Raw genomic sequence first — 25174 nt, 5'->3', positions numbered from 1 at the left:
AACCAGGTAGGGGTCTGTCCTGCCCCGAGTCCTTAACAGTCTTTCAGTCCGTCCTGGGTTACGCTCCAACTATATGCACAAAGGATTCCCGGTAAATCCACCAAAGACTCCTATAAATAACTAGAAACACATAATTATACACAAGCAACAATAAACAGGTAAACATTAATAAAATAGCTTGAACATTTAGATCCTCCACCGTATATGCAGCTGGCCTCTAGTGACCCTAGTGGACCTACGGAGCTGGTTGATTGGTCCTGAGCTACAGGGTATAGGGGCTGTCAAGGGTAAACTGGGCAGCCGTCTACGGACTCTTTGGCTCACTAGGGGTATGGCAGGCTCACTATAAGCAGAGGGTTGATTTTCCTGGTCTGCTTGTGTGGGGCCTTCTGCCTCCTGGACCGGCTGTTCTTCCAGTTCTACCTGTGTCTCCGTAGGCACTTGGGATGCTGGTTGGAGGAACGTGAGGACGGGTACCACAACAGCACCATTGACTTGAGTCCAAGACCGAGGGAAGTCTCCGAGCACAGTACTAACCATATCTTCCCTTTCCTCTACGGGTCGAGGGTCCTCTTGTTCCTCTTCAGGGTTCCGTAGCTGTTCGGGACACTTCTTTAGGTGATCCCGGGATACAATGGCTGTGGTTTCCCCTCCGTCTTTACTGATTGTACAGACCTTTGGGTTGTCGTGGCTTGAGGGCAGTACGGTGTACGGGTCCTTCTCCCATTGGTCGTCCAACTTGTGGAGCCGTCTTTTCCTCTTCAAGACCTGCTCTCCGGGCACCAGGGGAACAGCGGGAGCATACTGGTTGTAAGTTTTCTCTTGTCTTTCCCTAGCTTGACAGAGACTACGCTCCACGCTCTCCTGTACTTTTCGGTATTGCTGCTGCCTCTCTGTGTCCCAGTTGGCTTCTGGTGAAGTGTCCTCGGGTGTCAGGACTCCCATCTCCAGATCAACAGGAAGCTTACCAGGTCTTGCCCTCATTAGGTAAGCCGGGGTACAGTTGGTGGAACCTACAGGGATGTGGTTGTATAGGTCTACCAGGTCGGGCAGCTTCTCAGGCCACAGACTGCGTTCCTCCAGGGGCAATGCTTTCAGGAGATCTATCACCACCTGGTTCATTTTCTCACAAAGTCCATTAGTTTGCGGGTGATAGGGTGTTGTTCTTATCTTCCGGCATCCATACAGGGTGCAGAACTCCTGGAAGACCTCCGCTTCAAAGGCAGGCCCCTGGTCCGTCAGCAACTGCTCCGGGTATCCATGCGGACGGCAGAAGTGCTGCTGGAAGGCTCTAGCTGCTGTGTGAGCCGTTAAGTCCTTGACGGGGACGACAACCAAGAACCGGGAGTAGTGATCCACGATGGTTAACGCGTAGACGTAGCCACTTCTGCTTGGGGTCAGTTTTACATGATCCAAGGCTACCAGTTCCAACGGCTGTCTGGTGATGATGGACCGCAGGGGAGTCTTCTGGCTGGCACGGTCCCTCCTTCTTAAGTTGCATGGGCCACAATCTCTGCACCACCTCTCGATGGTTCCTCTCATGCCTACCCAATGGAACCGCCCGCGCAGCAGGAACTCCAGCTTTTTCCATCCGAAATGCCCAGCTCCGTCGTGGTATGCCTCCATCACCATAGCTGCGTCTCTTCTTGGCACCACTACTTGCCAGATTAGTTCATGCGTCCGGGAGTTAACCATTCTGCGGCACAACTTTCCCTTGTAAAGGAACAGTCGACTCTTCTCAGCCCACAGTTGCTTGGCTTCCTCCGGAGCGTCTGGGTCAAGGCGTGCATCTGGCCGAGTCAGCATCTCCTTTACCAGACGGACGGCAGGGTCACTGTCTTGCGTCTCCACCCAGTTGTAATGAGGTAAGGGGTTGAACGTAGCGGTTTGCTTACTTCTTACACGGTGGGAATACTGGATAGTCCCATGACGGTGGAACGCGGGGAGCTCAACTTCTTCCAGTTCCTCTGAATCTTCCCCTACGTCCGGTAGGTTTGGTGCATAGTCCCTTATACTCTCATGTGCTCGCTGCTTGCACCCATAGAATTTAAGCTTAATCTCGGCTGAGGTGCGGGTATCAAAGGTGTCCCTCAGCTGGGTTAGTATCCCCGCGACAGTCCTCCTCCCAGGTGGCCAGGACTTTACCTCCCTTTGGGCTGCCCCGGTTAGTTGGGCCACCAGGATGCTCACTTTTTGCTCTTCTGTGAGGGGGTACACCTGGAAGAGGCTATCCAGCTTTTCTCTAACGTCATTCAGGGTATGTGACTCCCCTGAGTATTGGGGTAGCCAGGCTGCTCCCGGGATATAGGGCATGGTAAAAGGCATGACTGCAGCAGCGCTGGCGCTGGCGGGGGTTGAGGCAGTGAAGCTCTCCTCCGTATCCGACATCTTCCTCCCCCCTAGTGGACCGTGGCCTACCTTGCGATGATCCTCTTCCGTAGGCCGCGGCTCCGCAGTGGATCGTCAGGGTTGAGGACCTTCCGTCGCGCTCCTGTGACGTCAGCGTCTGCTGGGCTCCTTCCAGGACCTTACGCGACGTCTGGACGTGAGGCGGGGCTTCAGTTCTCACGCGCTTTTGGAGTCCACGCCCCTCTTCTTCCCGCGCGGCGTCTTCAAGATGGCGTCCAACGGCGGGAAAACTCCACGGAAGGCGGGAAGAAGGCTGAAAATGGCGCCGGATGGCGGGAAAACTTCACGGATGGCGGGAAGAGGGCTGAAGATGGCGCCGGATGGCGGGAATCTTCACCACAGGTTAGTTTAAAAGTCTCTTTTTCAGGCACGCAGTACCCGGTGGTTGCGGGCACGGTATCCTGCCGACTACGCCAAAAGCTGACGCGCCCCTGGGCCTGTGCTGAGTAGCGTTGCGCACGCGGGAGCCTACCCGGAGCCGGATCTGATAGGGGTAGTAGTCTCGTGGCGGTGACCCGGTCCGTGCCCAGGGAGTCAAGCTGAGTGGCGGTGTATTAGCAGTAGATGTAGGACGACTACGCCACCCGTTGAATGCAGCTATGGAGCTGCCGCTGCAGGGCAGACCGCTGAGGCCGGTGGAAGGATGGTGCAGCGTGGATGGTATAACCCCCAACGGGAGGGGTATGGCCTCAGGGCAGCCGACGTGGATGATGGGGGTAGTAGGAACCACTCAGAGACGATGCGGTGTAGTTCAGGGTCTTTACTGGTGACAAAGATAGACCCTCCCGGAGTACTGGCTAGCGGTCGGGGCCTGGTCAGTCCTTGAGCAGATGGGATCCCCCTTGGCCAGGCGGAGTTGTAGGCCTCCCCAACTAAGTGTACTCTTCTGGCTTCCTTGCTAGAGGCGGGTAAAGGTAGCCCACGTCCCTGAGTGTACCGTGTGGTGCTCACCCGTATGGCCGGTGACTCGGGGCCTTCTAGTAGCTTCCGCTCCACGACGGCGGTGCTGGTCCCACGCGTGTGACCGTGCCTTCGGGTTTCTTGGCCAGAGGACCTGAAATCCCCTGCCGGGCGGTTTCTGCTGCTGGGTCTGGGTTAATCCCCACAGCCTCGGACTCCGGGTCCAGTGGTAACTCTTCAATCAGGGCGAGCTCTTCAGCTGCCAGCCCCTGATTCCTTTTAGCACTGCTCCCACTGAGCTCCTGATCTTTCTTTCCTAAGCTGCTCCTCTTCTTCTCTCTACTCTTCTCTTCTTCTCTAACCCTGCCTCAGCCCCAGTTTTATATAGGGGAAGTTCTTCCCCTCCCAGGACCGGGCAGGAGGTGTGGCATGAATAGGATTCCTAACCAAGAGACCTCCCACCTGCTCTCAGACATAACATTGCTATTACTGTGGAGACCAGACCCCTGGGGTGCCACAATAACACCTATAACAGTGTCAGCAGCAGATCCCTCCCATAACAGTGCGTCATGACCACATTTTTGCTTCAATTTTTTTTTCTATTTTCCTCCTCTCAACCTAGGGGCATCTTATGATCTGGTGCGTCTTATAGTCTGAACAATGCGGTAGTTTTATATGAAACATGACATACCAAAAATAGACAAAACCTCAGCTGGAAAAACGTGATAAAAATGCATGAAAAAATGCACTAAAAAATGCAAGAAACCTAATTTAGCTAATTGATGCGGAAACGTTGCATAAAATCTGCAGCATCAAAATTCACCAAATCCTCATCGTGGAAATTTAGCCTCTGGCTACATTCACACATCCATGTGACATGTCCAAGTGATATTCAATTTGTTTTTTTTCTTAGCACTCGGCCCCTTAGAGTAGGATACATGGATTCACACATCTGTTAAATTATGGATCCATGTTAAAGATCCGTGTGACAGGTCCTATTCTGATCCCAATTGCGGATTAGATTTTGACATTGAAGTCTGTGGTGATCTGTGAGACATGGATGCAAATCAGAAGGCTTCTGTTTTGTATCTGTGTCTTAAGGATCTGTTGCTTAGTGATAAACTTGAATAAAAATGTAACCTTCCAAGGGTTTTGTTTTGGCTGGAAGCGAGCACCTCTTCAGTGGAAAAAAAACGGAAGAAAAAAAAAATTGAAGCAACTAGGATAGCGACTGAGAAAGAAATCAGTCCGTTTCTCTCGGATTGTAACTCTCACACAGATGTGTGAACCCAGCATCAGACTGTTGGCCGAGCACTTTGCTATCGGTGGGTTTGGCCGACCTTAGTCTAATGTGTATGGGGACCTTCACTACTATCTAAAGGCGATTGCCACTTTTAGGCATCATTCACACATCCATGCTTAAACACATGTGTAAAAATAGTTCTGATGTCATCGGTTTATGGTCTTTGTGTCTGTTTTCATCATCCATGTCATCGGTGGTTTTCTCAGATGGATAAATAAATCACAAAGCTTCTCCTATACTTTGCCATGGTAATCACAGCCAGCAAACAGACTGTACACTGATGCCATCCATGTGCTATACACTACCGTTCAAAAGTTTGGGGTCATTTAGAAATTTCATTATTTTTGAAAGAAAAGCACATTTTTTTTCAATGAAGCTAACATTAAATGAATCAGAAATAAACTCTATACATTGTAAATGTGATAAATGACTATTCTAGCTGGAAACATCTTGTTTTTATTGCAATATCTGCATAGGTGTATAGAGGCCCATTTCCAACAAGCACCACTCCAGTGTTTTAATGGCACATTGTGTTTGCTAACTGTGTAAGAAGGCTAATGGATGTTTAGAAAACCCTTGCACAAGTATGTTAGCCCAGATGAAAACGGTTTGGCTGATTTGAGAAGCTATAAAATTGACCTTCCTTTGAGCTAGTTGAGAATCTGGAGCATTACATTTGTTTGTTCTATGAAACTCTCAAAATGGCCAGAAAAAGAGAACTTTCATCTGAAACTCAACAGTCTATTCTTGTTCTTAGAAATGAAGGCTATTCCATGCGAGAGATTGCCAAGAAACTGAAGATTTCCACCAATGGTGTGTACTACTCCCTTCAGAGGAGAGCACAAACAGGCTCTAACCAGAGTAGAAAGAGAAGTGGGAGGCCCCGCTGCACAACTGAGCAACAAGACAAGTACATTAGAGTCTCTAGTTTGAGAAATCGACGCCTCACAGCTCCTCAACTGGCAGCTTCATTAACTAGTACACGCAAAACGCCAGTGTCAACGTCTACAGTGAAGAGGCGACTCCGGGATGCTGGCCTTCAGGGCAAAGAAAAAGCCACATCTGAGACTGGCTAATAAAAGGAAAAGATTAATATGGGCAAAAGAACACAGACATTGGACAGAGGAAGATTGGAAAAAAGTTTTATGGACAGACGAATCAAAGTTTGAGGTGTTTGGATCACACAGAAGAACATTTGTGAGACGCAAAACAACTGAAAAGATGCTGGAAGAGTGCCTGACGCCATTTGTCAAGCATGGTGGAGGTAATGTGATGGTCTGGGGCTGCTTTGGTGCTGGTAAAGTGGGAGATTTGTACAAGGTAAATGGGATTTTGAATAAGGAAAGCTATCACTCCATTTTGCACCGCCATGCCATACCCTGTGGACAGCGGTTGTTTGGAGCCAATTTCATCCTACAACAGGACAATGACCCAAAGCACACCTCCAAATTATGCATGAACTATTTAGGGAAGAAGCAGGCAGCTGGTATTCTATCTGTAATGGAGTGGCCAGCGCAGTAACCAGATCTCAACCCCATTGAGCTGTTGTGGGAGCAGCTTGACCGTATGGTGCGCAAAAAGTGCCCATCAAGCCAATCCAACTTGTGGGAGGGGCTTCAGGAAGCATGGGGGGAAATTTCTCAAGATTACCTCAGAAAATTAACAGCTAGAATGCCAAAGGTCTGCAATGCTGTAATTGCTGCAAAGGGAGCATTCTTTGACGAAAGCAAAGTTTGAAGGAGAAAATTATTCTTTCAAATAAAAATCATTATTTCTAACCTTGTCAATGTCTGGACTATATTTTCTATTCATGTTGCAACTCATTTGATATAGAAAAGTATGAGTTTTCATGGAAAACACAAAATTGTCTGGGTGACCCCCAAAACTTTTGAACGGTAGTGTATATGTGTTTTTTCAGGTCCTACAGACTTGTATTGGCACTTTTCATACGTTGTACTGGAAAAAAAAGGCGATGTCTCTGTGAACAAACAGGGATATGTGAACTGCCCCATAGACTATAATGGGTACCTGTTGTATCCTTGAAAAACACAGATAGAACCTGTACATGTAACACTGACAGCTGCATGAGGCCTTAGTCTGACTTACCAATAGGGGGCGTGACCCCTTAAAGTGCCTAGTGCAGCATGGGCGCCAGATACGTCCCTGATCGCTTCTCTAAACTATCCAAAATATATCACTAGTAATACAAACTTTGACTTGCTGTGCGATGCCTTATTCACTCATGCGCCAATTTTTCTTCATTCAATATTATGACAGCCGACACGTGTAGTGTGCAGATGAGGCCAAGGCGGAACATAACTTTAGCCAGGACTGCATGACTATTCACAAGAACAGCTCTGCCCAGATAACTCACCAGTAAAACTTCATTTTCTGCACAATTTATGATCATCTCTGACTAATTAAAAGCAGGCCAGTGAAGAATAAAGTGGTGGTGGTGGTGGCTAGAAGTTAAAGTAGAAGAAACAGCTGGTTAGTTCTCTTAAGTATAGTATATACTTGTGTGTGAAAACTAGAGATCGATTTTCATTTTCTATCACTTCAGCACACCACCCGAATATTTCACAACTTGAATGGAGATGTCATAAAGCGAGACTCTGGGATATGGATAAATGAGCTTGATTACAATGGAATAACACGCATCACTCGTTATATACCTGAATTAAATGATACAGTAAGGGCTCCTTGTGATGCTGGTCCATTCTGCGGGTTCCCTTGGTATTTGCCCTCAAGGTTGGTATTTGTTTACTGTAGAACTAATCTAATCTATCATCTTCTATTAAAGGGGTATTCCCATTTTGTACCTTTATCACCAGTGTCGGACTGCAGAGTGTAGGGCCCACAGGAGAAGGTGTTTCCACAGGGCTCTCTACATAGACACTTTACCTGTTCATACTCCACCCTCATGCACATGGCACCTGCCACACCTAACAGTACCACTGATTTACCCTAAAAGGCTTTTTCAAGGGATAGATCAGAGCCTTTTATTTGGTCTCATGCTACCTCTATAGTGACACCAGTTCCAGTAATGTTGCTGAGGCTGGTGATCACGTCTAGAAGACGGTCTGCCTGGATCAGAATTTTCTCCGATCTTGGCAGTTGCAGCAGGAGTGCAGCTGATAACTGCAACCCTCCTCCTTCTGCCGTTGATTCTGTGAACATAATGGCAGTATCTGCACTATCACCATGACATGACATAACAGCAAGTTAGCACCATTTTTGTGGCACATACTGTATAATGTAAAGATTTACTTGTTACATTTTTGGTGCACTTTCATTCGCATCGTATCTTTATTATATAAAGGTGCTTAAGACTGACTGTGGTGGCTGAGGGGAAAGCGCTAGCAAGTAACAGTGCAGGCACAGGTCCTGTAGCTAAACAATCAATGCGCCATAATAGCACAGCAGTATGCGGTGAGAGACTCTACAACTCCTAAAATCCTAAAGGTCTACAGATATCAGTGAATGCTTTGGACTTGTAGTTCCTGGAGTGGAAGAGGAAGGCTGTCACAGGGTTTGCACCCAATCAGTGGCCGCAGTGGTGACAATTTTGTCACTGATGTCGTCTGCAGATTGACTACTGCAGACTGCTGACATTTTTATTGATATCATTTTGGGGTACATATAACATTTTGATTGATTTTTATTGTATTTTGGGGGGGAGCTGTTGTGGCCAAAAAATTTTAATTTTGGTGGTCCTTTTTTTTTTCTTTTTCGCATAGTATATAGAACCAAGACCCCCTCCCCCCATACATAATATATACAGCCAAGTCTCCCTCATCCACATACAGTATTGCATATATAGCCAAGTCCCCCTCCCCCACATACAGTATATAGAGCCAACTCCCCCTCACATAACTTATATAGCCAAGTCCCCATCCCCCACACATAGCATATATAGCCAAGTCCCCCTCCCCCACACACAGCATATATAGCCAAGTCTCCCTCCCCCACACACAGCATATATAGCCAAGTCCCCCTCTCCCACATATAGCATATATAGCCAAGTCCCCATCCACCACATATAGCATATATAGCCAAGTCCCCCTCCCCCACATATAGTATATATAGCCAAGTCCCCCTCCCCCACACATAGCTTATATAGCCAAGTCCCCATCCACCACATATAGCATATATAGCCAAGTCCCCCTCCCCCACATATAGTATATATAGCCAAGTCCCCCTCCCCCACACATAGCTTATATAGCCAAGTCCCCCTCCCCCACACATAGCATATATAGCAAAGTCCCCCTCCCCCACACATAGCATATATAGCCAAGTTCCCATCCACCAGAATTGATGCATATAGATTCACTATTACACAAATGAATTTCACATAAAATATTGCTTAAAAATGTTTTTCCTCAGTCTTTGAGCTCCACAAAGGTGCATTCTTGATGATTGCATTAGTAGCAGAAGAGTGAGACAGTCCGGGCAGCTGCTGCACGCTGGGCAATGACGCAGCACCAATGACAGCACAGCCTCATCAAGCTCCTACTCTGAGGTGCAAGAGTGGAGTGAGGCTCTGCAGACTGCTATGGTAACCTACCCTCCCCAGCCCTATCCCACTGGACCTCATTCCCCTGAATTGGGGAGGAGCAGGGGCACTTGAAGCTGGTTAGATTGACACCTATGCAGAAGAGCTGTCATTTAGCACCCTTATTAGCTATGCACTGCTCAGTAAATCTGCATCCTTGGTAGCCCTAACTTTTCCCCTGCTGTGCTGGCACTGTCAGTGTCAGACTGACACCTGTGCAGGAGAGGTAGAGGTGTTACTGTCAGTGGCACCACCTGCACAGGTGTCAGTCTGACTCCAACACTTAGCATGATCTTATCAGGGGACTGAGGGAATATGCTGCTGTGGATGCAGATTAGCTGAGCAGAGCATCACTGTGCTAGGGTAGGAAGGAGAGGAGCCTTCCATCTGATCAGTGCTGGTCCTGCAGCGGGGCCCACCGAAGGATACACAGATTCGCCGATGGGCCAGTCCGAGCTTGTTTATCACATGTACACAGGAGATACCATAAATGTAGTGTGGCACCCCAGGGGTCTGGTTTTCCACAGTAATGTAATGTTATGTCTGAGAGCAGGTGGGAGGTCCTTTGGTCAGGGATCCTGTGCATGCCACACCTCCTGCCCAGTCTTGGGAGGGGAAGAACTTCCCCTGTATAAACCCGGGGCTGAGGCAGGGTGAGTCAGACAAGGAGAGTGGAGAAGAGAAGCAGCATAGGAAACAGCAGAGTTACAAGGAGTCAGGGGCTGGCAGCTACAGAGCTCGCCCTGACTAAGAAGATTCTTTACCGGACCCGGAGTCCGAGGCTGTGGGGACTAACTCCTACCCAGCAGCAGAATCCGTCGGGCAGGGGATTTCAGGTCCTCTGGCCCAGAAGCCCGAAGGCACGGTCACACGCGTGGGACCAGCACCGCCATCGTGGAGCGGAAGCCATTAGAAGGCCCCGAGTCACCGGCCATACGGGTGAGCACCACACGGTACACTCAGGGACGTGGGCTACTTACATCAGCTTCTAGCAAGGTAGCCAGAAGAGTACAGTCAGTTTGGGAGGCCTACAACTACGCCTGGCCAGGGGAGATCCCATCTGTTCAAGGACTGACCAGGCCCCGTTCGCTAGCAAGTACTCCGGGAGGGTCTATCGTTGTTACCAGTAAAGACCCTGAACTACACCGTACCGTCTCTGAGTGGTTCCTGCTACCCCCATCATCCACGTCGGCTGCCCTGAGACCATACCCCTCCCGTTGGGGGTTATACTATCACGCTGCATAATCCTACCATCGGCCTCAGCGGTCTGCCCCGCAGCAGCAGCTCCCTGGCTGCACTCAACGGGTGGCGTAGTCATCAACTATTTACTACTAGTAGACTGCCGTCCAGTTTGACTCCCTGGGCACGGACCGGGTCACCGCCACGAGACTACAACCGTCCACGGATCCGGCTCCGGGTAAGCTCCCGCGTGCGCACCGCAGCGCGACACAGGCCCAGGGGCGCGTTAGTAGATGTGTGCTCACAAATAAGGCCTGCGTCAATCTCCAGAACCGGGCACCACTGTTGTCAGTGGAGAGGTGGTTGGAATTCAGATACAAATGAATGAGAATTCTGCCCACCTCACCAATGACTGGGTCCAAAGTCAGGGCCTCGTTCTCGAGTTAGATGCCGGTCCTATTGTTGGATATGCCATAAATGTATAAGATGGGAATATTCGTTTAAGTATGTGCTATTTAAAATACAGACATTTAGGAGATTGTGTCAGTTATGTATCGTTACCAGCCTTAATGTATTATACTCTGTTTAGTTATTATGTCACCCCACATTAAGTACTATAGGAACAGTAGTTTAGCTAGTGGATGCTGTGGACATTAATGATGAAATATGGCCATATGTGCACATTTAAGTGACAGATAATATTAACTAGATCTATTTTTTTTCTTTTAATCTTGGCAACAATAAAACTTGGTACATTCCTGCTCCTCATCCTCTAGTCTCAGAGGACATGGATTTTAAACTGGAATCCAAAATAAAAATGCCGGGGGGTGCTGTACGCCTGAATTTTAAAGTTAAAGGTTAGTACCTTGCTCAATTTGTAATTCATAATACTATTTCCACGTAACCATAAATAGAATATTTCCATGTAATATCAAGACAATCTCTCAGTAGGTTTTTGCTATTTAATCTGAGAGCAGCATAATGTAGGGGCAGAGAGCCTGATTACAGCGATGTGTCACTTATTCGGTTGTATGCTGTAGTTTCAATATAATCACTGTCTTATCAGCTGGAAATTATCACTAGAAGACTAGATTGTGTGCAGGCCAGTCCAGCTAATCTGTTAACCCCACCCAACCACTGATTGGCAGCTTGCTGACAATTTACAGTGTAGCAGTAATTTGACAATCAGAGGTGTGGGTGGGGTTATATACAGCTCAGTATTCTGACCACTGCTACATCTACAGCAGTGAAAACGGGGATTCTGTCAAAACTTCACCAAACAATTCTGTGATAGATCCCTTAAATTAGGCTTTCTTGCCTTATATTATGCTTCTCTCAAATTACATAGTAAAAACATGCTGAGAGATTCCATTTATAAGAAACCTTTCACTAGATTCATGCTGCTCAAACTACAGGCATCATGAATCTGCCTTGCTGCACTATTGCAACCGTCCATGTTTTAGGCCAGTTTCACATGTCCGTATATTTCCGGCACTGGAAAAACCGGTACCGGAGATATACGTGTCCCATGTGTGTCACACATGTGGCAACCATGTGCTGCCCGTGTGCCACATCAGGATTACATGGACCAGCGCCTGGGAACAGTTAGCGCTGTTCCCAAGCGCCGGGTGCTGAACGCTGCCCTCATCATGGTTCCCTGCCAGCGCTGCGATCAGCACCAGCAGGGACAATGATGAGGGTGGTAGTAATCTGCTCCCGCAGTGTTCTTGTGTATAAAATAAGAATAAAATAATAAAATTTTTATACTCGCCTGACAGCTGACGCTGAGCAGCCGGGGAGAATGAGCCGCTCCAGCGAGCGGCTCTGGAGCTTAGCTCAGGAACAGTGTCCTGTCACTCACTGAGCGCAGCTCCAGAGCGGCTCATTCTCCCCGTAGCGCTGATTCCCAGGCGCCACTGCGTGTCACACAGATGACACACGAATGTCATCCGTGTGGGATGTTTTGTGGACAGTTCATCTGCAAAAAAACTGACATGTCAGCGTGTGGAGCACACAAACACACAGTACATGGAAACATACTGACATGTGCACAGATCCATTCATTTGAATGGGTCTGCGTGTGTCAGTTTCTCCAGTACGTGTGGAAACTGTCACCACATGTACTAGAAACACGAACGTGTGAAAGAGGCCTTACTCTGAAATGCTGCGACATATCAGAGAAAAGACTGGCTCTTCAAGCTATCGGGAGAGAACGGAGTCAAGTGTGGCCCCAGCCAGCTTCACGCTGCCCCAGCATTTCAGAGTAAAACATATCTCTGGCTGCAGTTTGTATAATAGATAGTTTAATTATGTAGTGGTTAATTCAGGAACATTTTAGTTTTTCTTGGGCCTTGCTCATATCTGCATATAAATCCAGCGAGAGCAATGTGAGAAAAAAATCACATTGCACTTGCACCAATGTTATTCAATGGGGCAGTGTTCATCTGCGAGTTTTTCCTCAGCTGGAATTGGGCTGATGAAAAAAATCGCAGCATTCTGCGTACGGCTGCGTAGACATTCACCAATGCAAGTCAATTGGTGTGAGAAAAAAAATGGCACGGCACACGGATCGTGTGTGTGCCATCCGATTTTTGTGAACACAGCTCAAAGGAAATAGAATAGATAGCATAGATATATAGATAGAATAGATAGAAACTTCAGGGAGATATATAATCAGTGCTTTGCATGTGTAGTTTTCTGTACTTGTATTTAGTAAATAAATAAATAAGAAAATGGCCTGTGGTTCCCCCTTTTTTTTAATAATCTGCTAAGGGAAAGCAGACAGCTGCAGGCTGATCTTATTAGTCTGGGAAGGGGTTAATAAATATTGAGCTTACCAGGCTATTAACATCAGCTCACAGCTATCTACTTAGCCTTTGTTGGTTCCTAACAATGGGTGACACCGGAAAAAAATGGTGTGGGCCCCCCCTATTTCTAATAACCAGCAAAGGCTAAGCAGACAGCCTATTAATATTGGCCCCTTCCCAGCTTAATAAGACCAGCCCTCGGCCGCCCCAGAAATGGCGCATCCATTAGATGCGCCAATTCTGGCTCTTGACCTCGGCTCTTCCCGATTGCCACCGCACCAGGGCAATTGGGAAGCATCAACCCCAAAACCATTACCCAGATTGCCACTGCACCAGTGCAATCTGGATTAATATCCCGCAGCTGTCTGCTTAGCCTTTGCTGGTTGTTAAAAAATAGGGGGGACCCCACGTCATTTATTTTTGGGTCCCCCCTTTTTAATAACCAGCAAAAGGATAAGCAGACAGCTGGGGCTGTTATTAATAGGCTGGGAAGCTCCATTGTTATTAACCCCTTCCCAGCATAACAGCTGCTGTCTGCTTTCCCTTGGCTGGTTATCAAAAATAGGGGGGCACCCCACGTCATTTTTTATTTATTTAATTATTTTTTTAATAAGTTAAGGCTAAACACCCTTTGGTGTCACATGAACGGTACTAGAGAGTGCTAATCGATTATATGTAGGGGGCTTGTGTGAAATTAACCCCTTTACCACCTTGGGTTTTTGCGTTTTAATTTTTTGCTCTTTCTTCCCAGAGCCATAACTTTTTTATTTTTCAATCAATATGGGTATGTGAGGGTTTATTTTTTGCTGGACGAGTTGTACTTTTGAACGACTACATTGGTTTTACCATTTCGTGTACTGGAAAACGGGAAAAAAATTCCACAATTGTTTTTTTTTACCATGTTCACAAAATGCTAAAACTGACCTGATTAATTCTTTTTTTATATTGATAGATCGGGTGATTCTGATCGCGGCGATAACAAATGTGTGTATATTTAGATTTTTTTTCATGTTTTATTTTGAATGGGGCGAAAGGGGGGTGATTTCAACGTTTATATATATTTTTTTTAATATTTTTAAAAAACATTTTTTTTTCATTTTACACTTTCTTCAACAGTCTCCATGGGAGACTAGAACCTGCGATCTTTTGATCGCCTGTGTTACACATAGCAGGTCTTCAGCCCTGCTATGTGTAACAAAAGTGCTTATCTGCCATGAACGCCGACCACTGGGTGGCGCTCATAGCAGATTGGCTATTACAACCACAGGGATCTCCTGCCAACCCATCAGCCACCCACGATCATGTGACGGGCACGCCGATGGACGGGGCTTATGACGCACTTCTGGCACGTGTATGTTAAATGCCGCTGTCAGTCATTAATATTCACTCCTTTCCACATTGGGACTATGGGGGTGGAGAGGAGTGAATATTAATTTCTTTAATAGCGTGCGCAGCATCAGTTGCAGCCGCCGGCTTCCTGCTGCAGCTCAGCGATCCTGTGTGTCCGCTATTAGAGAGTATGAATATATGAATATTCACTCCTCTCTACTCCCATGGGCATGGAGAGGAATGAATATTCATTCTCTTTAGTAGCGGGCACACAGGATCGCCGAGCCACAGCAGGAAGCCGGCGGGTGCGACTGATAGTGCGCGATATTAAAGAAAATGAATATTCACTCCTCTCAACGCCCATAGTCCTGGCGTGGAGAGGAGTTTATATCCCCGCAGCTCACCTGAATGTCTGAAGGTGCATGGCAGTGACATCATTGGCTGCTCAGATGCTGAGATCAGCTGTTGGCAGAACAGGTCACAGTGCTGGAGCAGAGGGAAGGAAGGTAAATAGAAGTGTTTATTTTTTTTCATGTGTGCAGTGATAGGGGGCCATGCATACCAGGATTGGGGATGAGGGGGGCCATGCATACCAGGATTGGTGATGTGGGGGGGCCATGCATACCAGGGTTGGGGATGAGGGGGCCATGCATACCAGGATTTGGAATGAGGGGGTAATGCTTACCAGGATGGGGAAATTTACCAGTAGCTGCTGCATTTCCCACCCTAGGCTTATACTCGAGTCAATAAGTTTTCCCAGTTTTTTGTGGTAAAATGAGGTGCTTCGGCTTATATTCGGATCGGCTTATACTCAAATATATACGGTATTTGTGTTGTCAGTGTTTATTGGTTACATTTTTTAAGTTATATCAAACAAATTATTTTTTTTAAGGGGATTTTTCATGTTAAATACTCGCTTGATTCCCTGAGCAATAACTGAATTGCTTGACAGATTACCTTTAAAGGGAACCTGTCACGTCATAGTTACTATCATCACTGCCCCCATAGCGTTGTTAGTGATGCAATGTGCATCACTAACAAGCTGTTTTCATGAAAATCGGTGGTAGTATAATGATGTTATAACGTTTTATATACTTTGTCCTACCTGCTCGTATTCAGTCATAGGGGTGTGATTCTCCGATTCAGTCATGGGCAGTCGCCGCGTTCAGTTAGTGCTGGAGCCGCCCATGACATTTGAATACTCTTCCTGGCAAGCGTTAGGTTTCAGGGGCACATGCGCATTTCCACCGATTTTCATGAAAACAGCTGGTTAGTGATGCACATTGCATCACTAACAACGCTATGGGGGCAGTGTACATAGCAACTAGGACGTGACAGGTTCCCTTTAATAAATTAAATGGCATACATACCATTCACATTGTAGTGCATTCCTCACTGAAGCACTGATTTCTGATATTTGTCAGTGTAAATATACACTTTGTTTAACATAATGAACTGTTTCATTGTGGCAGGACCCAGCCATATAACAGTGTACATCCGTCGACGTGAAACTTCTGTGCTGTCCTGCTGGTCACTGGGCGATGGGATACCAGTATCAAGCAGTGGAGGAGATTATTTTATATATTATTCCCATGGCTTGCATGCTCCTGCATGGAAATTCTGGATTGAAGTGAAGGTAAGCAGATGTGTCTGTCCCATGTCTGATATATTATGGAAAGCAATCTTTGGGAGCTAAGAATTCTGCTTGTAAACACAGTGGTGATACGCCCATGTTTTTATTAATTTTCACTTACAGTTTTATCATGTTGTCTTTTCTCTTCACACCCAGAATTACATTCCAAATTCTTCTTCACGATTTAACCCTTCTGTTGTTTAAAATGTATTGCTGCCTCTGAATTCAGTTAGAAGCCAGGGATCGGTATATTGAGCAATAAAATATCACTTTGTGAGATTGGAAAACTTTTTAGTTATCTTTTACTATAAAAAATAAAATCTGTAGTTAATCTTTGCATCCATCTTTGGTATACTAACACACTTTTCTTGCTGAGTCTGGTGTATATAATATACCACTGACTTTTTGCTTTTTCTTTTCCAGGGTTCAGATGAAGATCTTGATGGAATAGTTACAATTGCTGCTGCTTCACATTATTTCTTTGGGGAGGATCAGCACTCCCCTGAGCTTGACTCCTTATTGCAGAGGTTCCCAGACTGGAGCTTCCCATCCAGTTGGGTCAGTTCATACAAGCAGTATGTGTATTGAGGTCTTTCTGTGCAAGCATCACCATAGTGCTGTATGTGCATGTACCATGCCAATGACGTTAGAGTGAAAGCAGCTATGGGAAAAAGATTTGCATTACCTATACCACTATAATCACAAATGGACGACTGCAATTATTTACTACGATGCTGAGGGAAGCGGGTGATTTTATAATCGTGAAAACTGCACTGAATTTTCTAGGAGAACGTGAACAATATTTCTGGAGAAATACTGAATGGGATATATCCCAATCTACTCATACAACTAAGAACATTATATCTGGACTCTCTTTTTAATATTTTCACACTGGATTACCAGTTTACATAACACTCACTAATGTCTAAATTAATGTTACTTGTACTGCCTGTGTTATATCATGCACTGTACATAGTCCTAATGGTCACTGTGCAGCGTCTCACTGGCTGCGGTTGTTGTTGTTTCCTGCATTGTCTTGTGAGACTTCTGTCTTCATTGTAAAGTCTTAAAATTCCCCAAATTGCTTGAGATCTTGTACTGTTTGACCATGAAATTCAAAGGCTGGAACCAGTGGCGTAACTAGAGTCTGATGGGCCCCGGTGTGTATCTATAATATAAGGCGGGATGCGTGTCTCTGTCTGAAGCCTCGATAGACTGCGCATGCGTGACACGCAGTCTGGCTCCAGAGAGAAGCACGCTTCCAGTCGTTACAGGTAAGAGGAGGTGTATGGCGCCGGAGATCGCGCGGTATGCGTAGACACTGAACGCATACCGCAATCTCCGGCGCCATACTTACATACTTACCTGACCGGGAGGAGCGTTGCCGTGGCGCCTCTCTTCGCTAGAGACCGGGGGCGGAGTGAAGGCGTCGGACCGGACATTTACAGTGTGTCTTCAGCAAAATGGCGCCGGACAGCGCGGTGCTCTGGCGCCGCACTCCTCCCCCGGCCTCCGGCAGAGAGGGCGCAGCAGCGCTGGAGTACAGAGAAGAAAGGTGAGTATAACTGTTTATTTTTTTTGTATGTGTGTACAGTGTGAAAGGGATGAGGGGGCCTCACATAACAGGATTGTGGAGTGAGGGGACCATGCATATATCAGGATTGGGGGAGTGAGGGGTACCACACATACCAGGATTGGGGGGTGAGGGGTACCACACATACCAGGATTGGGGGGTGAGGGGTACCACACATACCAGGATTGGGGGTGAGGGGTACCACGCATACCAGGATGAGGGATACCATACACACCAGGATAAGGATGAAGGGTGCCACGCATACCAGGATTGGGGGGTGAGAGGTACCACGCATACCAGGATTGGGGGGTGAGGGGTACCACGCATACCAGGATTGGGGGGTGAGGGGGAACACGCATGCCAGGATTGGGGGGTGAGGGGTAACACGCATGCCAGGATTGTGGGGTGAGGGGTAACACGCATACCAGGATTGTGGGGTGAGGGGACCATGCATACCGGGATTGGGGGGTGAGGGGTCCATGCATACCGGGATTGGGGATGAGCGGTGCCACGCATGCCAGGATTGGGGATGAGGGGTGCCACGCATGCCGGGATTGGGGATGAGGGGTGCCACGCATGCCGGGATTGGGGATGAGGGGTGCCACGCATGCCGGGATTGGGGATGAGGGGTGCCACGCATGCCGGGATTGGGGATGAGGGGTGCCACGCATGCCGGGATTGGGGATGAGGGATGGAGTGCCATGCATACCGGGATGAGGGATGGGGTACCATGCATACCAGGATAGTGATGAGGGGTGCCATACATACCAGGATAGGGATGAGGGGTGCCACGCATACCGCGAAGAGGGGTGCCAAGCATAACGGGATGATGGGTGAGGGGGTGCCACGCATACTGGGATTGGGGGTGAGGAGTGCCACGCATACCGGGATTGGGGATGAGGGGTGCCACGCATACCGGGATTGGGAGTGAGGGATGGGGTGCCATGCATACCAGGATGAGGGATACCATACACACCAGGATAGGGATGAGGGATGGGGTACCATGCATACCAGGATGAGGGATAACATACACACCAGGATAAGGATGAGGGGTGCCATGCATACCGGGATTGGGGGTGAGGGGTGCCACACATACCGGGATTAGGGGTGAGGGGTGCCACGCATACCGGGATTGGGGGTGAGGGCTGCCACGCATACCAGGATTGGGAGTGAGGGATAGGGTGCCATACATACCAGGATGAGGGATACCATACACACCAAGATAGGGATGAGGGGTGCCACGTATACCAGGATTGGGGGTGAGGGGTGCCACACATACCAGGATTGGGGGTGAGGGGTGCCACGCATACCAGGATTGGGGGTGAGGGGTACCACGCATACCAGGATTGGATGGTGGGGACAGGATGGGGGCAGCACAAATACAAGGAGGGGGGCAACACATGCCAGCATGGGAGACCATATACCAATAAAAATGCTCGCCACCCGGGCGTAGAACCGGTTCAATAGCTAGTGTGTATATATATATCTCCTCCAACCTGGTATATATGTTCCTCATCCTGGAATATACAGTGGGCACGGAAAGTATTCAGACCCCTTTAAATGTTTTAGTCTTTGTTTCATTGCTGCCATTTGGTAAATTCTAAAAAGTTCATTTTTTTTCCTCATTAAAGTATACTCTGCACCCCATCTTGACTGAAAACCTCCAGAAATGTAGACATTTTTGCAAATTTATTAAAAAATAAAAACTGAAATATCACATGGCCATAAGTATTCAGACCCTTTGCTCAGTATTGCTTAGAAGCACCCTTTTGAGCTAGTACTTCCATGAGTCTTCTTGGGAATGATGCAACAAGTTTTTCACACCTGGATATGGGGATGCGCTGCCATTCTTCCTTGCAGATCCTCTCCAGTTCCGTCAGGTTGGATGGTGAACGTTGGTGCACAGCCATTTTCAGGTCTCTCCAGAGATGCTCAATTGGGTTTAGGTCAGGGCTCCGGCTGGGCCAGTCAAGAATGGTCACAGAGTTGTTCTGAAGCCACTCCTTTGTTATTTTAGCTGTGTGCTTAGGGTCATTGTCTTGTTGGAAGGTGAACCTTCGGCCAAGTCTGAGGTCCAGAGCACTCTGGAAGAAGTTTTCAGCCAGGATATCTCTGTACTTGGCCGCATTCATGGCAGCTGAAAAACACCCCCATAGCATGATGCTGCTACCACCATGTTTCACTGTTGGGATTGTATTACCAAAAAGTTCTATCTTCGTCTCATCAGACCAGAGAATCTTATTTCTCATAGTCTGGGAGTCCTTCATGTGTTTTTGAGCAAACTTTATGTGGGCTTTTGTAGCATCGGCGTCTCTGCCCCGTACTAGGCAGAGACGCCGTCCCTCTCACCTCCCCGCTCCTGGCGCGGCGTCCTCCAGCGCTTCTCTCCCTGCTGCTTCCGGCACGCGCTCCTTCCCCGGCAGTGTGCTTAGGGCGCGCGCGCGCTCCCCCTCTCTTAAAGGGACCGCGCGGCCGTCCTAAGGAGTCCCCGGCCAATTGCCGGAGGACCTCCCATATTTAAGGCACCTCCTCCAAAATGGAGGTGCCCGAGCAATGTTGTTGCAAAGCCTTCACTCTGCTTCAGCCCTCAGGTCCCGTTACCAGCCAGTCACCTGCCAGATTCCTGCTTGTTACCTGCCAGTCACCTGCCAGATTCCTGCCTGTTACCTGCCAGTTACCTGCCTGATTCCTGCTTGATACCTGCCTGATATCCGTTTACCTGCTTGCAAGCCTGCGGTCCGACGGTCTGCTTTCCTACACCTGTCAGTCTGTCTATGGACCAGCCTGCTCGCTCACCTGGGAGCGCTCATCTGCTACCTGCCTGCTAGCCTACCTGGAGGCTCCGCCGTCACTTGCCGTGACCACCTGCCTGTCCAGAGACTCTCGCCTGCTCTCCTGGGAGCGCTCATCTGCTACCTGTCTGCTAGCCTACCTGGAGGCTCTGCCGTCACTTGCCGTGACCACCTGCCTGTCCAGAGACTCTTGCCTGCTCACCTGGGAGCGCTCACCTGCTACCTGTCTGCTAGCCTACCTGGAGGCTCTGCCGTCACTTGCCGTGACCACCTGCCCGTCCAGAGACTCTCGCCCGCTCACCTGGGAGCGCTCACCAGCCACCTGCCTGCTGTCCTTCTACCCAGAGACTGTCCCTGTCACTTGCCGTGAGTACCCGTGCTTTTACCCAGAGACTGTCCCTGTCACTTGCCGTGACTACCTGCCCCTCTACCCAGAGACTGTCCCTGTCACTTGCCGTGACTACCTGCCCGTCTTCCCTGGGAGCCACCCGCTTCCTTACATGGACTGCCCCCTTGTATAGTTGCACAGAGGTTCCACCTCCCAGACCCGTTACAGTTTGCTCGGGCCATGGAACCCGGTGGCCCCCAGATCTCCGATCTGCACCAGGAAGTCTTACGTCAGAAAACTCAGCAGGAGGTGGTACTGTCCTATCTACGGTCCGTTAACTCTCGTCTAGGCGCATTGTGTGACTTGTCTATGTCTACCTCTGGTCCAGCCGTGCCCATTCCTGCGGTACCGCAATCCAGTCCCTTCATGGTACCCGACTATGGACCTCGGCTTCTGGCACCTCCACGCTTTGCCGGCGAACCTACTTTAGCTCGGGGTTTCATAAACCAGTGCACCCTGCACTTTGAGCTATTGGCATACCAGTTCATCTCCGACCGAGCCAAGGTGGCCTTCATCATGTCCCATCTTACTGGGAAGGCACTGGCATGGCTAAATCCCCTGTGGGAGAGAGGGGATCCCCTGGTGTCCGACCTGCCGTCTTTCCTCGCTGCTTTCCGGAAAGTCTTCGATGAACCTGGACAGAAAACCTCTTCTGCCTCCTCACTGCTACGTCTCCGCCAAGGGAGTCTCACCGTGGGCCAATATGCCATACGGTTCCGCACCCTCGCTTCTGAGCTTGCCTGGGAAAATGAGGCTCTGGTGTCCGTCTTCTGGGAGGGTCTTTCCGGTCGGATTAAGGACGAGTTAGCTGGTCGGGACATTCCTACCACTCTGGATGACCTGGTGTCACTAGCTACCCGGATTGGCATCCGGTTCCAAGAACGTGCCCAAGAGACTACCTGGGAGAAAGACTTTTCTTGCTCTGCTCCTACTTCCCTGAGACCTGCCTCTCAATCAGTCACTCCGCGGGCGCCCTCGCCTGAACCTATGCAGATCGACCAGACCAAGATGGTCAAATCTCGCCAAGAATCTCGCCGAGCCGAGGGAAGCTGTTTCTATTGTGGCAGTATGGAGCACTTCATCCGTTCCTGCCCGGAGAAGCCGGGAAACGCCAGTGTCTAGGACCGCTCGGAGAGGTCGTCCTAGACAAAAGTAAGCCCTCTCCGTCTCTGACTTTACCGGTCTTTATTGCTTGGGGAGAAAACCGTCACTTTGAACTTGCCCACCTGGATTCTGGAGCTGCTGGAAACCTCATCTCCCAGTCTCTGGTAGAGAGATACCGTATTCCCACCAAGTCCCTGGCTGAACCATTATCAGTCGCCTCCGTGGATGGAAGACTTCTCTCGGAGACCATCCTGCTCGTCACTGAACCCATAACCCTGCAGGTGGGAATGCTGCACTCTGAGGAAATCTCATTCCATGTGTTGTCCGGACTTTCTCACTCCCTGTTGCTAGGTCTACCTTGGCTCCAGACACACGAACCCGTATTGAACTGGCGATCCGGTGAAGTACTCCGATGGGGTCCAGACTGCCATAGGACCTGCCTGGTTCCGGTCCGCCCAGTTCGCCCTCCGCCTACTCCAGCTAATTTACCAGGTCTCCCGGCTCCTTACTGGCCCTATGCGGACGTCTTCGGTAAGAAGGAAGCAGAGACGTTGCCACCCCATAGGCCATATGACTGCCCGATCGACCTGGTACCTGGCACCACTCCTCCCCGTGGGCGTATCTATCCGTTGTCTGCAGCCGAGACCCGGGCCATGTCTGAGTACATTGAAGAGAATCTGGCTAGGGGATTTATCCGGAAATCTACCTCCCCGGCTGGAGCCGGATTCTTCTTTGTCAAAAAGAAAGACGGCTCGCTACGCCCCTGTATTGACTATAGAGGACTCAATCAGATCACGGTTAAAAATAAATACCCCCTTCCGCTCATCTCTGAGTTATTTGATCGTCTTAAAGGCGCCAGGATCTTCTCCAAGCTGAATCTACGTGGAGCTTATAACCTGGTCCGTATCCGTCAGGGAGACGAGTGGAAAACAGCATTTAATACCCGGGACGGACACTATGAGTACCGTGTGATGCCCTTCGGTCTCTGCAATGCTCCCGCCGTCTTCCAAGAACTGGTCAACGACATCTTCCGTGACCTTCTTTACTCCTGCGTGGTGGTATACCTGGACGACATCTTGGTCTTCTCTCCGGATCTTCCCACACACCGGAGGGATGTTCGTCAGGTCCTGCTTAGGCTCAGGCAGAACCACCTCTATGCTAAATATGAGAAGTGCCTTTTTGAGCAGACCTCTCTTCCTTTCTTGGGCTATGTTATCTCCCAGACAGGCTTGCGAATGGATCCCGAGAAGCTCTCTGCTGTCCTAAAGTGGCCCCGTCCGGAGGGCTTGAAGGCGATACAGCGATTCCTGGGCTTCGCTAATTACTATCGTCTCTTCATTCCTCACTTCTCGTCACGGACTGCGCCCATATCTGCGCTCACCCGTAAGGGAGCAAATCCCAAGGTATGGTCATCCGAAGCTGAGGAGGCCTTCCTTTCCCTGAAACAAGCCTTCTCCTCTGCCCCTGTGCTGCACCGTCCGGACTGCAACAAACAGTTCTACCTGGAGGTTGATGCCTCCTCCTCTGGAGCCGGAGCGGTGCTCACCCAGAAGTCTTCCTCCGGGAGAATGGTAACCTGCGGCTTTTTCTCTAAAATCTTCTCCTCCTCTGAGCGCAATTACTCCATAGGAGACCGAGAACTGCTTGCCGTTAAATTGGCGCTGGAGGAGTGGCGTTACCTGCTTGAAGGGGCTCTATACCCGGTGATCATCTATACGGATCACAAGAACCTGGCATATCTCCAAAATGCCCAGAGACTTAATCCACGTCAAGCCCGGTGGTCTTTGTTCTTTGCCCGCTTCGATTTCATCCTTCATTTCCGCCCGGCGGACAAAAATGTCAAAGCTGATGCCTTGTCCCGATCCTTCCTGTCCTCCGACCAAGAGGAGGAGCCTATGCACATTATCGACCCCTCCAAGGTGATGAATGTGGCCCCCTTGGATTTGACTCGTCTTCCACCCGGCAAGACGTTCGTGGCACCTCCAGACCGTGAGAGGGTTCTTCGCTGGGGTCATTCTTCTAAACTAGCTGGCCATGCCGGCCAAAAGAAGACCTTCCTACTCATTTCCCGGCATTACTGGTGGTCTACCCTGCGTAAGGATGTGGTAGACTTCGTCTCTGCCTGTTCATCTTGTGGCCGCAACAAAATTCCCAGACACTTACCAGCAGGTCATCTCCTGCCGCTTCCCATACCTGTTGCCCCGTGGCAACACATCGCTATGGACTTCATTACCGATCTTCCTGTCTCTGCCGGGTGTACTGTCATTTGGGTGGTCGCGGACCGCTTCTCTAAAATGGCCCACTTCATTCCCCTGCCTGGTCTTCCGTCTGCACCTGAGCTGGCTAAGGACTTTATTCGCCATATCTTCCGTCTCCATGGCCTACCCCTCCACATCGTGTCGGATCGAGGGGTTCAGTTTACCTCACGCTTCTGGAGAGCCACATGTAAACTGCTGGACGTCACCCTGGAGTTCTCCGCTTACCACCCTCAGTCCAATGGTCAAGTGGAGCGGATCAATCAGATCCTTACCAGCTATCTCCGGCACTTTGTTAATGCCCACCATTCTGATTGGGTGGACCTCCTTCCTTGGGCCGAGTTCTCTTATAATAACCACGAGAGCGAATCCTCTTCCAAGTCCCCGTTCTTTATTGTCTATGGCCAGCACCTCCGGATTCCGCTCCCTGTCTCCGTTTCTGTGGACAACCCTGCTGCGGAGTCTCTTGTCAGCGAATTTTCTACTATTTGGGAGAGTACCAGGTCCGCTCTTCTTCTGTCCTCTGAGCGGATGAAGAGATATGTTGATAAGAGACGTCTGGATCCGCCTCAATTCCGTCCGGGAGACGAGGTTTGGCTCTCGTCCAAACATGTGCGGCTCAAAGTACCCTCCTTCAAGTTGGGCCCTCGATTCATCGGTCCCTTCGAAGTCCTCAGGCAAATTAACCCTGTGGCCTACAAATTAAAACTCCCGGCCACCCTACGGATTCCCAACTCCTTCCACGTATCTCTCCTCAAACCCGTTGTCTTTAACTCTTTTTTCCAATAATCCAGGTGCCCCTCCTGCTCCGGTTTCCGCTGATGACGTCTTTGAGGTAGAGAGTATTCTGGCCTCCAAGAGGGTAAGAGGAAAGACCTTTTTTCTGGTAGATTGGAAGGGGTTTGGTCCTGAGGAGAGAACTTGGGAACCCAGGGAGAACATCAACG

The 25174-nt window shown here is 49.1% G+C and overlaps 1 protein-coding gene across 3 annotated transcripts in view; it reads left to right on the top strand.

Annotated features, from left to right (window-relative positions):
* Positions 1-17961, top strand: part of LOC141243255 (endoplasmic reticulum metallopeptidase 1-like) — a 135297-nt gene extending 117336 nt beyond the window's left edge. Inside the window, exons 13-16 of one of the 3 annotated variants that reach the window (XM_073668918.1) lie at positions 7176-7363; positions 11082-11203; positions 15955-16118; positions 16539-17961. In XM_073668918.1, the coding sequence (XP_073525019.1) occupies positions 7176-7363; positions 11082-11203; positions 15955-16118; positions 16539-16703 (639 nt within the window). In that variant the 3' untranslated portion in view covers positions 16704-17961. Of the gene's footprint in view, positions 1-7175; positions 7364-11081; positions 11204-15954; positions 16119-16538 lie in introns of those variants that run through there. The other 2 variants (XM_073668926.1, XR_012307661.1) reach the window with 2 other exon arrangements.
* The last annotated feature ends 7213 nt before the right edge of the window (positions 17962-25174 follow it).

Source organism: Phyllobates terribilis, unplaced genomic scaffold (genome assembly GCF_046119375.1).
Source record: "Phyllobates terribilis strain yellow unplaced genomic scaffold, ASM4611937v1 Scaffold_1__5_contigs__length_1240528914, whole genome shotgun sequence".
NCBI classification, from domain to species: domain Eukaryota; kingdom Metazoa; phylum Chordata; class Amphibia; order Anura; family Dendrobatidae; genus Phyllobates; species Phyllobates terribilis.
The sequence above is the reverse complement of the archived record's forward strand: the minus strand, read 5'-3'. Positions and strand labels throughout refer to the sequence as shown.